The sequence below is a fragment of the Perca fluviatilis genome, chromosome 2 (assembly GCF_010015445.1).
Source record: "Perca fluviatilis chromosome 2, GENO_Pfluv_1.0, whole genome shotgun sequence".
Classification (NCBI taxonomy): Eukaryota; Metazoa; Chordata; class Actinopteri; order Perciformes; family Percidae; genus Perca; species Perca fluviatilis.
The window spans coordinates 29,349,235-29,362,534 of NC_053113.1; the positions used below are offsets into that span (position 1 = coordinate 29,349,235).

General features: G+C 39.4%; 2 protein-coding genes across 2 annotated transcripts; one reads left to right on the forward strand and one right to left on the reverse strand.

The window, feature by feature from the left end:
• Nucleotides 1-3,090: 3,090 nt before the first annotated feature.
• cryba1a (crystallin, beta A1a) lies at nucleotides 3,091-6,107 on the reverse strand. Its single transcript, XM_039819018.1, has 6 exons — nucleotides 6,041-6,107; nucleotides 5,537-5,601; nucleotides 5,256-5,374; nucleotides 4,913-5,054; nucleotides 4,549-4,691; nucleotides 3,091-3,647 (listed from the first exon to the last, which is right to left on the reverse strand). Exons 2-6 carry the CDS (start codon nucleotides 5,573-5,575, stop codon nucleotides 3,500-3,502), a joined length of 591 nt encoding a protein of 196 aa, XP_039674952.1. The 5' UTR covers nucleotides 5,576-5,601; nucleotides 6,041-6,107; the 3' UTR covers nucleotides 3,091-3,499.
• Nucleotides 6,108-8,944: 2,837 nt separating this feature from the next.
• On the forward strand, nucleotides 8,945-12,411 carry crybb1l3 (crystallin, beta B1, like 3). The gene is made up of 6 exons (XM_039821399.1): nucleotides 8,945-9,027; nucleotides 10,178-10,251; nucleotides 10,367-10,485; nucleotides 10,583-10,715; nucleotides 11,171-11,313; nucleotides 11,428-12,411. Exons 2-6 carry the CDS (start codon nucleotides 10,186-10,188, stop codon nucleotides 11,594-11,596), a joined length of 630 nt encoding a protein of 209 aa, XP_039677333.1. The 5' UTR covers nucleotides 8,945-9,027; nucleotides 10,178-10,185; the 3' UTR covers nucleotides 11,597-12,411.
• Nucleotides 12,412-13,300: the final 889 nt, after the last annotated feature.

The following is a 13,300-nucleotide window of genomic DNA, read 5'->3' on the forward strand; positions in this document are numbered from 1 at the left end:
AAGTCTGGTCTCCATCTAATACTGAGACGCTGCGCAACATTCAAGCATCGACCGTCATGATGTCAGAGCCCACGAGATATGCCATATCAAGAATCCATGATGTGGCATCCTTCTTTCTTATCTTTCACTCTTGACTTGATCCAGCTGATTCAGGAAATGACAAACCTACACGGGAGGTGTTCAATCTCAGGATGGAGTGATGTGGATGCTCAAGAGATTTTAACATACATGGGACTTCACACTTGGCTGGTGTGTACCGGTCCAAAGGGGAATCCACCCGGAGCCTGTGGGATGTCCATAGTGGGAGACCAGTCTTCAGGGCCACCATGTCCCACAAACCATTTGAAATAAGCGCCAGTTTACAGCAAATGCAGGAGACAATGTTTTTATTCAAGCACGTCTTCAAAGACACATGAAATACATCCTTCAAAAGATGCCTTTTTTCAGCCCTAAAGTGATCATTGCTTGCTTACAGGTTTACGCAAACTCTCACACACACACACACACACACACACACACACACACACACACACACACACACACAAACACACACACACACACAAACACACATACCCACACACACATACGCACACACACACACACACACACACACACACACACACACACACACACACACAGCTCCATAATATAACTATAATTTCATGCATCGGCCTACAAGGGCAAAATGGTTGAATCTGGTGAAATACTGTAAAAATGTCAAATATGACTAGTTTTCTTCCAAATGAAATGCTGATATTACAGAATGCATGGTTTTATACTGTAAAGGCAGTGAGATCAAAACATGTGGTTATAATGGAAGTCAATGGGGCCATTTTTGCCTCGAAGGTGTCCAAAGGGAGTATCTGGAATTACATAAAAAATACTAATGCAATCAAATCAGTTTTGTTGCTTATCTTTGACATATCCAAGCCTCTAATCCCCACCAAAGCCCCATTCCCCTATGATTTATTTTATGGAAAATAATTAATGTTTTGTTGGGTTTTTCATAAATAATTGTTACTTCAAAGATTTAAAACTGGCATTTAAAGGGTTAAAATCCAGAAAATTATTAAATTTTTGGTAGTTTTGAGCAATTTACAAGTTGTTTAAGTGATTTATGAAAAAAAAGCAGAAAAAAATATTGATATATGATGATTTAATATCAGTTTTTTGGACATGTACATTTTTGCCTCGAAGGTGTCCAAAGGGAGTATCTGGAACTATGTAAAAAATACTAATGCAATCAAATTAATGTTGTTGCTTATCTTTGACATATCCAAGCCTCTAATCACCACCAAAGCCCCATCTAGATATTATTCATTATATGGAAAAAAATAATTTTTGTGTTTTTTGTAATAAAAATGAAATACTTCAAATACATAAACTGGCATTTAAAGGGTTAAAATCCTGAAAATGATTGAATGTTTGGTAGTTTTGATTAGGTTAGAAGTTGTTTAAGTGATTTATGAAAAAAAAGCAGAAAAAAATATTGATATATGATGATTTAATAACAGTTTTTGTGTGCGTGGACATTTTTGCCTCGAAGGTGTCGAGAGTAAGTTTTTTTAAGGAGGGCATGAGGGTTAATATCCTCCAAATAAACCACGGTAATCAATTTGATACCATCTGAACGTGTTTTGTCGACTTGAACTGTGTAATTATCCCCACTAACTAAGGTAGTGAATCCTTAAGAACAGATATGTGTTTGTTTGTTTGTTTGTTTGTTTGTTTGTTTGTTTGTTTGTTTGTTTTCTGTGTTTTTTCAACGACATAAAAAGCATTTTATTTCACATTTTTAAATAAAAGAATAGCTTCATACCATTCTGGCTTTATGTTATAAGTCCCTATTTATTGATTTATGTATTTATTAGGCCTATTTGTTTGTTTTTATTATAATGTATTTATTATTATACGTATTAACTTTTTAAAATATTTTCTTTCTTTCTCTATTATACATCTCTTGACTTGAACTTGTATAAAGCCAAATTGTTTGTACTGCATATGAATATATTTGTGTAAAGTAACATGCTGGGGCTATCACTGGGAAATATACTGCTGATAGGATGTAATTTTGTACTACTGTGCGTGTCAGAGTTGCATGTTTTATGACTCAAAACTCCTGAAAGGTTTACTGTTTTTTTAGTCTTTTCCTATGGCCACAGGAAATATTGTCAAGCTATTTTCTGTTGCACTATTAATTGCACTGTAGGAATTGGTAAAAGAAAATAAATATGGGGGGAAAAGTGGCCTGCCTATAATAGTTTTAGACCATGTTGAACCCTTTTTCACTCAAGACTACTCAAGCTTACACTGAGGCTGCATGGCCACCCACTTAATATCACACAAACTTGATAAGTGTGTGGTGTTTATGCTTATGAGATCCTTATGTTTTTTGCTCGCAATGTAGCAGAAGGTCTGCAACTCTTTATCTTAGGAGGATCTGAGTTTTGGTCCAATTTAAAGATTACTGAGTCAAAAACTGCTCTTTCCCTAAAGAAAACATTAAGGATCTAAGCTTTAGAGCCTTAATGTTTTCTTTAGGGAAAGAGCAGTTAGAACATTTATTTTCCCTTAGAGTCCACAGAGGGAAAATAAATTTCACTCTGTGGTTTTCTTATCAATGCTGTTATGCTATTAACTATTATCAGTATGCAATGGTTCTTATTGTGTGTATAGGTAGAGCAACCAGCCAAACACAATAAATCAAACTTGTTTGCATTTAAAAAAATGTGTGCTTTTTGCTGATGTAAGTATTTAAGAGCTTATCCTCTGTTACAAAGATGCCAGAGGATGATATGCTCACAATGCGCATGATTTCCAATAATTAACTAGTAGCACTGACTACATGTTGGTCATGTTTATGTGTGCATTATTTTCATATCTCAAACTGCATATTTTAAGACTTCCTAAAATTACTACACCAGGCAATAGAATAATTACACTACTCAGTTTTAGAGCAAGCTTCATGTGGACTTGTGAGCCCCTTTTTGTGTTTAAGGTATGAATGGAGAAGCCATAGTGTAAGTGTACTGCAACATAAAACTTTCCAAAAGCAAAGATTGGAAATAAATCACAACTGACCACATGGAGTTTAGCAGCAGACTCTTGTATTTATGTTTATTTTAAGTTGCCCCTTCTTTATTGATCACTGGTAGCACCATCTTTAGCCACAAATATGAGAAGCAATGATTCTAAGTGACATCTCCACCCTGAGGCCTTTAATTTCCTCTTTCTTTTCTCAGTGGGGCGTCAGTCAGGGGCTTCTCTTGTGACTGTTTTTTCCCTTAATTCTTTCCATCATTTCTCTTTATTTTCATTTGGCAACAGAACAAAACAAAAGTGCGTTAAACATCTCGATTGTGAAGCACCAGCAAAGTGTCAGCCTTTATCAGGGTGTGACAGAGCTGGCTAAAGCTTGGAATGACTGGGTGAAGGGGGGAGGAGGAAGAGGAGCCGGAGGAGGTCAAGAGTGAGAGGTTGGGAGAGGAGGCAGCGGGTCTCATTGCTGGATTCGACGCAGCGACTGCACCTGGAAGGACTGAGCATGGGAGCCCCACTCTCTGTAATGTTTGTACTCGCCGCCATGACGATCACACTCCATGATGTACTGGTAACCACGGTAACCTGGAAACTGGTAGCACACCCAGCTGGACGAGGAGCAAAGGAAAGCAGGGATTAATGATTTAAAATAACCACATTTCAAAACTATTTGAGAAGAAGGCAGAAGTTGAATACTGTAGGCTTCTTTAAAAACTATCATTATAAGCATGTCGCGCATTCCATTCAAACTAAGTAAAATATCAAAGGTAGAGAGACAATATCAGGTTAGGGTAGTCATAAATGGATGCATTTTGACAAGACATACAACTACATATGTTGGAGTTGATTTAAATCAGATTAGTCAAGTAAATAAGACTGAAATGGGAGCTACTGTCAACCATATTTTTCCTTAAAGGTTACACTGTAAAATGTACGTACAAAAACTACTAAAAGGCTAGAGTCTAATATACTAATAAATAAAATATAATATATTATGTGCATCTACAACATTCAATAAACCCTGAAAAAATACTAGGCACTATACTGCCATACTATACATACTATATACAGTATACACCATACAGAAATAGGGGATGCCCTTGAATATAAAATTATACATCTCAAGGGGTTTATCCTGATATAATTGTAAAATAAGACACTGTTGAGACACTAACAATCACAAATAAAGTGACATAATCGAGTTGCAATAAATAATGAAAGACATCATTTCCCCCTGAGGAATGGGATCAGGTGGTAGTGAAGGTGTCTGTGTCTGCAGTTTGTTAGTATAACAGCAAAACAAAGTGTACAAAGTCTCTTGATCCAATGCAATATATTCATGGATATGTAAAAAATGACACTATCCTTTGATTGATGCTCTACTGATATTACTGATATTCGGATCCCTTATATTGTGAGTTTTAAATGTAGCATGTTGGTTGATGCTAGCATTCACACGTCAGAAGCCTGTAGAGAGCGATCCATCTGAGTGCAGAGGTTGAGACTTACGAGCCGCTCTGAATTTGCATAGATCCAATCTCGTTGTTGCCCCAGCCCATGGCCTGCAGAGAGGGGTAGTCATCATTTATCTCCCACTGGCGTCCCATGAAGTTCTCCTTCTCAAACAACACCATCTTGGACTCCTTGTGGATCTTTGTGCATATGATGCAAAAAAAAAGTTATTTACCATATACCTACTAATTTGTGTGGGAAGTGCAAATTCTTATAGTGCATAAGATCACACTGCACTATAGTGTAGAAGAAACCAAGCTAGTCAATTTGATGAGTCAAAATGTAGTGCTTTTTAACTGGCGACACATGAGAAGTCAGATATAGGGGAAACAGGCGCCTTTGGAGTGGGACAGAAACTCACAGCAGAGCAGATGGGGCGGAAGGACATCATTCTCTCAATGTGGTAAGCGTTGCTGCCACTCCATGACTCCCAGTGAGGATACTCTCCTCTCTCCAACACAAACTGCTGTCCACAGAAACTGGAGTGTTCATATCCTGCCCAGCTGTCTCCAGCAAGCAGACAGACACATGTACACAACATGCAGGACCATTAGGACACTTGTAAAACAGACTGATCGTCAGATATTAGATCTGCTTTGCATTTCAATTGTTGCTGAATATAAATGTATTGACAGGTAGATCTGTTTAATGTAGATAGTTTCCTCACGTGTGAAATATTAAGCAGAGCTTTTTGTTTGACTTACGCTCCACACTCCACCTTCAGGGAGCGGATGTTGTCAACGCCACACTCCATGATGTTCTGGCAGGCTGAGGTAAACTCCAGACGCTTCCCCTGGAAGTTCTCCTGGTCATAAACTGTGATCTGGAGAGGACACAAATGCATACATGTAGTATGCACATGCCATACGCACACACTGATGTGTGTACAGACACACACATCATTGACATCATCAGGCCAGGCATGAAATCAAAAAGAATGTAATCAGCTTTCGTTAATCATCCATGGCAAAGACATCACACTCACCTTCCATGGTCCCAGTGGGGTGGGGTTATTCAGAGCCATGCTACTGTGTCTGAATGCTGATTTACCTTTAGTGTAGAGAGCAGAGAGAACCATGTCAATATTAAAGGCTTATTAAGGAAAACATCACACAGTTCAAACACAACCTGTCACCTCTTACACGCAAACCTTTTATTAATATTCTTTGTGTTAGCATGTTTCATACAGTAGATAGAATCTTGACCTATAAAAAATAATGTATCAACAATTGCATGTCATCTGTTTGGGTATGAAACCCTTCTTGAAGCTGACTGCATGCTCACACTTGATGATGCAGCTGTTGATGTTGGCACAATGCTGCTTGTTCTCCCAATGCATGGTCAGTATGTGTATGCATGTGCATGTCTGACCTCAGTCTATACATTTATGTGGCTCAGCAAAAACAACAAAGACAAAAGACACAGAAATGTAAAGTGACAATGGTCTGCACAGGTCTATAGGATGAATGGATTGAGATGGAGGGCTTACCTGACCGGCCCCAAAGAATAGCAGTGCAGTGCTCACAGGGGGTTCCACAAAAACGATGTCCACACCCCAGAGTAAATTGACCTATTTATACATGCTGGTGCTGAAAGCAGATGGGCCTGTGGGTCGGGGCAGGAGTCAGCACATTGCTGTTCCAGTCATTGTTCAACACTGAGCTGCTGGGCTTTAGCTCGCTGCAGTGGGACTGGATGGAGGGCACTGTGCCCAGTGCAGATAAGCGCAAGTTGCAAATGGTCCATGACCAGCGGGCCAGACCAAGTCCTGGCACAGCCTAGTCCAGGAAACACATTGTCACACATGTGGATAGTCTTGCCAGTGACTCTGGTGTAAAAGGAAAAACACATTTAGTGTTAAAGTGTAAAGCAAAGAACAGAAATTTCAGACTACAAACAGATCATTTCAACTTTTTTGGTACTTGTATTCCAATTATGGATCCAGAAAATGAAATGAAAGATGTTTTCTAATTAAACAAGCTGCTTTGTATTTTAATAACGTACTTACTGAGTTCTTTCCACACTGTGCTGAGCTCCGTCGCTGATCTGCACGCCATGTCCACGTCAACTGACCCCACATCTCTGGTCCTTTCACCTTTTCACTCACTCCTATATACACACATGCTCAGTCATGCACACACACAGTCATGGACAGAGACCGGAACGCAAAGGCCTGTTCATGCAGTCAGAAATACATTCAGAGCCTACAAAAGAAGTCACACACTTACACATATATTTACACAGTGACAATTGACACTTACTTTATCATTTCTTTTCATGTTTTTTTTCTTCTTTATGGCAGTAAAAGGTTTAGCCTAAACACATATTGCAAAAGTACATTTACGTTGTAGTTCCAAACACTTCACACAAGCTTCCCAACAGGTCAGTTCACCTAGCTGACCAAACTCTAAACTCCTGGTAGTTTTGACAAAAACTCCAATGTTTATTGTTTACAGAGCTACATACACTCTTAATACTCTGGGTTTATGAGGGATGAAATAATTGTCAGAGTAAGTCAATTTGTTTGAGATTTGTTTGGAAGCAAACTGTAATATAGAATTTTTTTGTGCCATTTTAGGCCTTTATTAGATAGGACAGCTTTAGACATGAAAGGGGAGAGATAGGGGGAACCACATGCAGCAAATGGCCGCAGGTCAGAATTGAACCTGCGACCGCTGCGTCGAGGACTAAGCCTCTGTTTATGGGCGCACGGTGAGCTACCCAGGCGCCCAGCAAACTGTGATTTAACATTCATTTATAAAAAAAGTCAAAACTTTCGGTATCTATGTTTTACTACCCTGTTATGACTTATATGATATATATTTGAATTCATATTTAAGTGTAATATGAAGCTGACTTTTCTAAGCTCAACAAATGTATCAAATGTATGAGAAATTAAGGGGAAACATCTATAGATGTTTTTTTTTTTTTTTTTAAGTGTTTAAGCAAACTTACTGCATATTTCAGTCACACCCAAAAAGATGATGAGAGATAGGATGTTGATGCCAGGTTACTTTGTAACTGCTGTAAGCTCGCAATACCAATATAAAGATTAATGTTGCTGTTACTGTAAATGTAGCATGACTTATAACACCAATATAGGTCTACATAAGCCTCAGAAACACATCTCAAACCTGGTCTTACTATAAAAAGGGTTAGAGTTAAGCAGGAAGGGGTGCATGTTGGAGGCCTTTCGTAAATGCTTCTGTGTTATAAACTCAAACTGAGCAGTAAGAATGGCAGAATATTTTGAATCAGAGTAAAACTGATCTAGTTGTCTCTCTCTCTGTTCTTCTTCCCGTGTCTACTTTACAAATGTCTAAAATAGTTTTGATGTCAAAGGTGTTTATATTGTCTTTGTATTTTGTACAAAAAAAATGAATACAAAAATGACATTTCCTATGGGTTCTTCCTCTATGCTCTAATAATTCCTTTGATAAATTCATACTGTGAATATTTTTCCACAGGCCTTTCACCACTGTCTAACAGCTGCATCAGAATCATTAAAATGACATCAGATGCAAATAGCAATGTTCTAATAAGAGCTGTCTGCTTAATTAGTTTTTCAAGCATTACGATCATTGTGCCACTGGTGTGAGAGATCCATCGGCAAATGCTCATACACCCAACAATTAAAATGATTTACTGTAATAGAAAGCAGTCAGACTAAATGTGAATCTTTCGTTTTGCTTACAGAAGACATTTAATGTGTCTGTGGTGTTTTGGTCAAATGTTTTGTATCTGTTTTCACAAGTCATAAAAAGTTAATACTCTGTAGGTGTGCATGCACAAATGCATGTGTGCATATGACATGAGTGTGTCGGTCGAGTTGTATGAGACGTGTATGTATGGATACAGCCTGTCCAGCACTATAATACGCAAAAGAGAACCCAACACTCGCCTGTGCAAACAATAGAGAGATGGATGCCGCTCCTGCAGTCAGCACATTACACACACAGGGATCAAAGGCTTGGGCCAGCTGCACCAAGGATCAAGAGAAAAAGAGAGAATATGGAGGTAAAAGACAAAACAGATCACAGAGAAACTTGAAAAACAGAAGGGACGGATAAAGAAAACAGTAAGAATTTACTACGAAAGTGAGGGCCAGAACGTGAGAATGGTGTCTACTAAAGTAACTGTGTGTGTGTGTGTGTGTGTGGGTGTGTGTGTGTGGGTGTGTGTGTGTGAGTGTTTGTAAAACTAAACTTTCTGCTGATGGCAGTGACTGTCCCTGGTCCCCCACAATGGTGCTGGACAACAAAACAGGCAGCTGAGTCAGCACGACTTGCGCACAGATAAGCAGCGTGACCTTTGACCCCTGCACTGTGCTCCAAAGAGCTCACAGCCAATGAGAAGTTAGAATCCGGCCTCTATAGACTCGGCCTGGATGTAAATGTATATATATATCCCCACTAGCAACGCCTGTGTCCATCACATTCTCAATAGGTCGCTCCGTTCCAACCTGCGATTGTAACTGTAAGTTTCCACTCTAAGGTCTTCTAACTCTGTAAGAACTGCTAGAATCATTAGATATTAAGGGGAATGTTGTGGTTTTCCTGTCTGCTCACACTTTGGACCAAGCAAGGCTTGGCTCTTTTCTTAAACCTAAACTTTCGACTGAGTAGATGGAATATTGACATAAAATGCAGCAGGGTATGATTTTATGTTTTAGTGCTGCTCTCATGTTCAGTTGCTCATCCTGACGTAAGATGGATGAGAAAGATGAGGGGCTGTGCCAAATAATTTTTCCTTAAAATTGGATCATGGCAGGTTTGGATAGATTAGTTTTTTGTGTTTTGTTAATGAGTTACTCTCATGGAGAGGGATCAGTGGGAAATGTACAGAGGAAACACCTCTTTGAGGGGAAGAATCAAATTAATGTTGCTAAGAGGTTGTTGGGGTAGACTTAAGTAAGCAAAACATTGAGAGGACTTCAGTTATATTCCACTTTTACTGGAAACAGAAAAAGAAAGAACAGCATTGTTTTACAAATGCTTGCATTTACATTATTGCAGAAATCTGCTTATTTTTTCTCCATCTTGCTTTTCAAATTTAAATTGAACGAAAAGCCTAGAGGTTTTTCTTTTAGTAGATAATGAAAGAAAAGATGTCCAAAACAAAGAAAGAGCTGGAATTCTTTTACATTATGTTTTAACTTTGAAGAGCAATTTAACAACCTTTTACATTTACAGTGGTTTAACTTGATGCATTAACCTTGATGCAGTGATGCACTAGGGTACTCCAAGGTCTGTCAGCGCACTGTGACATCATTGTTGGGTGTGGTTAAAGGTGCTCACCCATCCACACCCATCAGTGATTCTGATTAGTGTAAGGGGAGAAACAGACTTGAAACTTTCAACCACGGAGGGGGGTGAAACGCTGCATTTCAGCATTGGAAGCCTTTACAAGGATATACATTAATTGAGGGCCTCCATTAATTGCAGTTTTTGCAGTGTACCCATCACAACTGAAAGAACCTTCCAGTTCTTATCAAAAAGAGGAATCCTCATGCTCACACACCACTCTTGATTTACATATTGTATTTCAGCAGTAAAAAAACAGTAGCCCCACATTGATTTGTGAAAATTAGTGACTTACTCTGTGCGTCTTCTTCTTCTCTCTCTAGAACTGATCATGTCCCACTCAGGTGTTCAAGGTAGCATTGGCAGCCACTCTGCCATTGGAATGCGCAATCACAAGGTACTTCTACAGTTGTTGTTTTTTAATCAACTAATCCTAAAACTAAGCCTTAACTTAGGCATTGACTTTTTTTTTTTCTACTACACAAATTAATTCAGCTTGTTTTACCTTTCAGATCTACCTCTATGAATATGAGAACTTCCAAGGCCGTAGGATGGACCTGTTCGGAGAGTGCCGTAACCTGTGTGAGAAGGGTTTCGAAAAAATCGGCTCCATCAGGGTCGAGTGTGGACCGTAAGTCATCACACCTGCCATCAAATATGTGTTACAACTCTGTATATCATTTTTTCCAAAGTAAAATATGTATATATCTATCTATCTATCTTTGCAGCTGGGTGGGTTATGAGCAGCAGAACATGACTGGTGAGATGTTCATGCTGGAGAAGGGAGACTATCCCCGCTGGGACACCTGGTCCAACAGCTACAGGTGTGATCGCTTCATGTCAGTCAGGCCCGTCAGAATGGTGAGTTGGGATCAGCCTGCGGGGGGGGGGGCTGATTTGTATCACTGTTGTCAAGCTCCATTTGCACCTCTCATCCATCTTCTATTGGCACAAGGGAAAGTGCTATTTAAGGATGCAGTTATATCTGTATTTATAGGCTTATTCCAATGGCAGTATTTTTGGTTTTTTGCCTTTTTTTTGCCTCTTTTTTTTTTTTTTAATTTTTTAACAAAAAAAAAAAAAAAAAAAAAAACTTTTTTTTTTTTTTAAACAGTGTATCCCCAGAGGTTTGGTCTTGGCTTGCAAAGCAATGTTTCTATTCAAACCATCAATAACTAATAGTACTTGTGCCCCTTTTGTACTTCAGTAGTGATCCTGACTGGACTTTCTTCATTGGCTAAAATCTGGGACAGAGAGTAAACCAGAATCTAATAACAGTAACAGTTATTAATATTATTAATGTTTGTATCTTATAGGATGCCCAGGATCACAAGATTTGCCTGTACGAATGTCCAAACTTCGAGGGTCGTAAGATGGAGGTGTGCGATGAGGATATTCCAAGCCTGTGGTCTTACGGCTTCCAGGATCGTGTTGCCAGCATTCAGGTCACCGGTGGAACGTAAGACATTTCTGTCCATCAGAATTAAATGAAAACTAAAAGGACACAAAGCTGTTGGCCAACATAAGCAGAGCTTTGGGGTTCACGTGTGTTTCTCTCTACTTCCTCACACAGCTGGGTGGGCTACCAGTACCCAGGCTACCGTGGCTACCAGTATGTGTTTGAGATGGGCCCTTTCAAGCACTGGAACGAGTGGGGAGCCCACCAGCCCCAGATCCAGTCCATCCGTAGGGTGAGAGACATGCAGACACACCGCAGGGGCTGCTTCGAGATGACCGCATAGAGAGGAGTCCTGCAGACTGTGGGCTAACAGGAGGGAATCGCAAAGGGATCAGGCTTGCCATGCTGTTAACCATCCCTTGAAAATTCTTCAACAGCCACCTAGCCACACATAAGCTAATGGCTTTTGAATATTGTTATGCATTTACTGGTAGGATTTGGGAGTATGTGGCATTGTGAATGATTCTGATGAGAAGTTCTGATTGTCACAGACTTCCAGAGTAACTGTAACACCGGTAAAAATGGTAGCAATGCTCTCTGTCTACAGACCTCATAGAAAGATTATGAAAGGCGGATTATAGGGGATTAGTTGATAGTTTGTGTTTATTAGTTTGTTTCAATGCTATTATAACCCTTTTATTTTATTTTTAACTACTCGCCTACATGTTTCTAGCTGGCATGATGCCAATAAGCCTGTTCACCAAAGCGCTCTCCCTCTCCTGGGATCCACAGATTTTAAAGAGCAAAGGGATAAACAATCATATCACTCCTCACAAGGTACTACCATGGACAGCTCTCAGCTCTGCACATGCCCTGCAGTAAGTTTGCCAAGCAGAGGGAGGCACTATCTCCTCATCGCAAAGCAAAAGGCTCACTTCACTGAAAGGAAGAGGGCACTGGCCAGTGTGTGATTAATGAAAAGAGAAGTGGCTGTGCAGGGTTGTGTTTTGCAGATGTGAATATCTTTTGGCTGGCCCGTTTCAGCTCATTGATGGGGCTGACCGGAGATTTGCATTTTACACTTTCTCAGGGATGCTGGCATCTGGAAACCTACTTTCCAATGAAGAAAAATGAAATAAAGATATTATAAAGCTGAAAGATAGTCTCATCTTCGTCTTTGTTTTCCCTGTTTTTGTGTATTTTCCTTAAGGGTCATGGTGGTCTTACACTCTGGTGTTATTTAAAGTGTCATTAATGAATAGGTTTTATTTAGAAAGGATCAGAAGATAATGTGTAATGTGAAAACTAAAGAGCTACATGTTTTGGTTTTCGGGCCCACAACTTTCCTGTTTTGGATCAGTCTCACATCAACCTGGTTTCCAGTAGCTGCAGGCAGCTGTTTTCATAAAAATAAATCTCTAATAAACACACTGTACACTACTGGCCTAACACCAAACAGCATACAGACAAAGTTAGCTAGCTGGAGCATTTAGTGGCTAGAGCCCCAGATATTTCCTTCAAGAGTTGGTAGAGACCAAAATAGAGCTAAAAGCAGAGTAAATATTGGACTTACATTCATCAGGAGGCCAGAAACACAACTCCAAATTAATGCTGATGTTGTTTAGCGTCTGCTGAATGGGTAATTGTTTGTGAGCATAACAACCTTATAAGGCGATAATATGTAAATGTTATGTTTACAGGTTGGTCTTCTGCCCCCAGGTGGCCGTTAATACTGCTTTACCTGTTGAGGCGAATAATGCTACAGAACCAAACCTCAAGAAGATATTTTATTTCGATAACACTTTACAATAACGTACATAACATTTCAGTAGTTACCAGGGAACAAATTAGGAAGGAATAAGGAACTAAATGCTAGTGAACTAAGGAGTAACTCAGCGAGGGCACAAAACTAGTAATGACTCACTAATTATTAACTACTTAACCCCCCCTCCAAGCAAAAGTGATACATTATACTGAGTATGTACAAAGTAGTCCCTCATCACTTCATCGTTATTTTATGATTACTTACCCTTTCCGTGTCCCTTGT

Bases quoted from the DNA above. Each gene is read 5' to 3' on its own strand.
- cryba1a (XM_039819018.1), bottom strand. From the start codon at position 5,575: ATGGCTCTGAATAACCCCACCCCACTGGGACCATGGAAG. The intron at 5,055-5,255 runs GTAAGTCAAACA...TGCTGGAGACAG, and splicing joins CTGAAGGTGGAGTGTGGAGC to CTGGGCAGGATATGAACACT. The intron at 4,692-4,912 runs GTGAGTTTCTGT...ATATGCACAAAG, and splicing joins TCCGCCCCATCTGCTCTGCT to ATCCACAAGGAGTCCAAGAT.
- crybb1l3 (XM_039821399.1), top strand. From the start codon at position 10,186: ATGTCCCACTCAGGTGTTCAAGGTAGCATTGGCAGCCACTCTGCCATT. The intron at 10,486-10,582 runs GTAAGTCATCAC...CTATCTTTGCAG, and splicing joins ATCAGGGTCGAGTGTGGACC to CTGGGTGGGTTATGAGCAGC. The intron at 11,314-11,427 runs GTAAGACATTTC...TTCCTCACACAG, and splicing joins ATTCAGGTCACCGGTGGAAC to CTGGGTGGGCTACCAGTACC.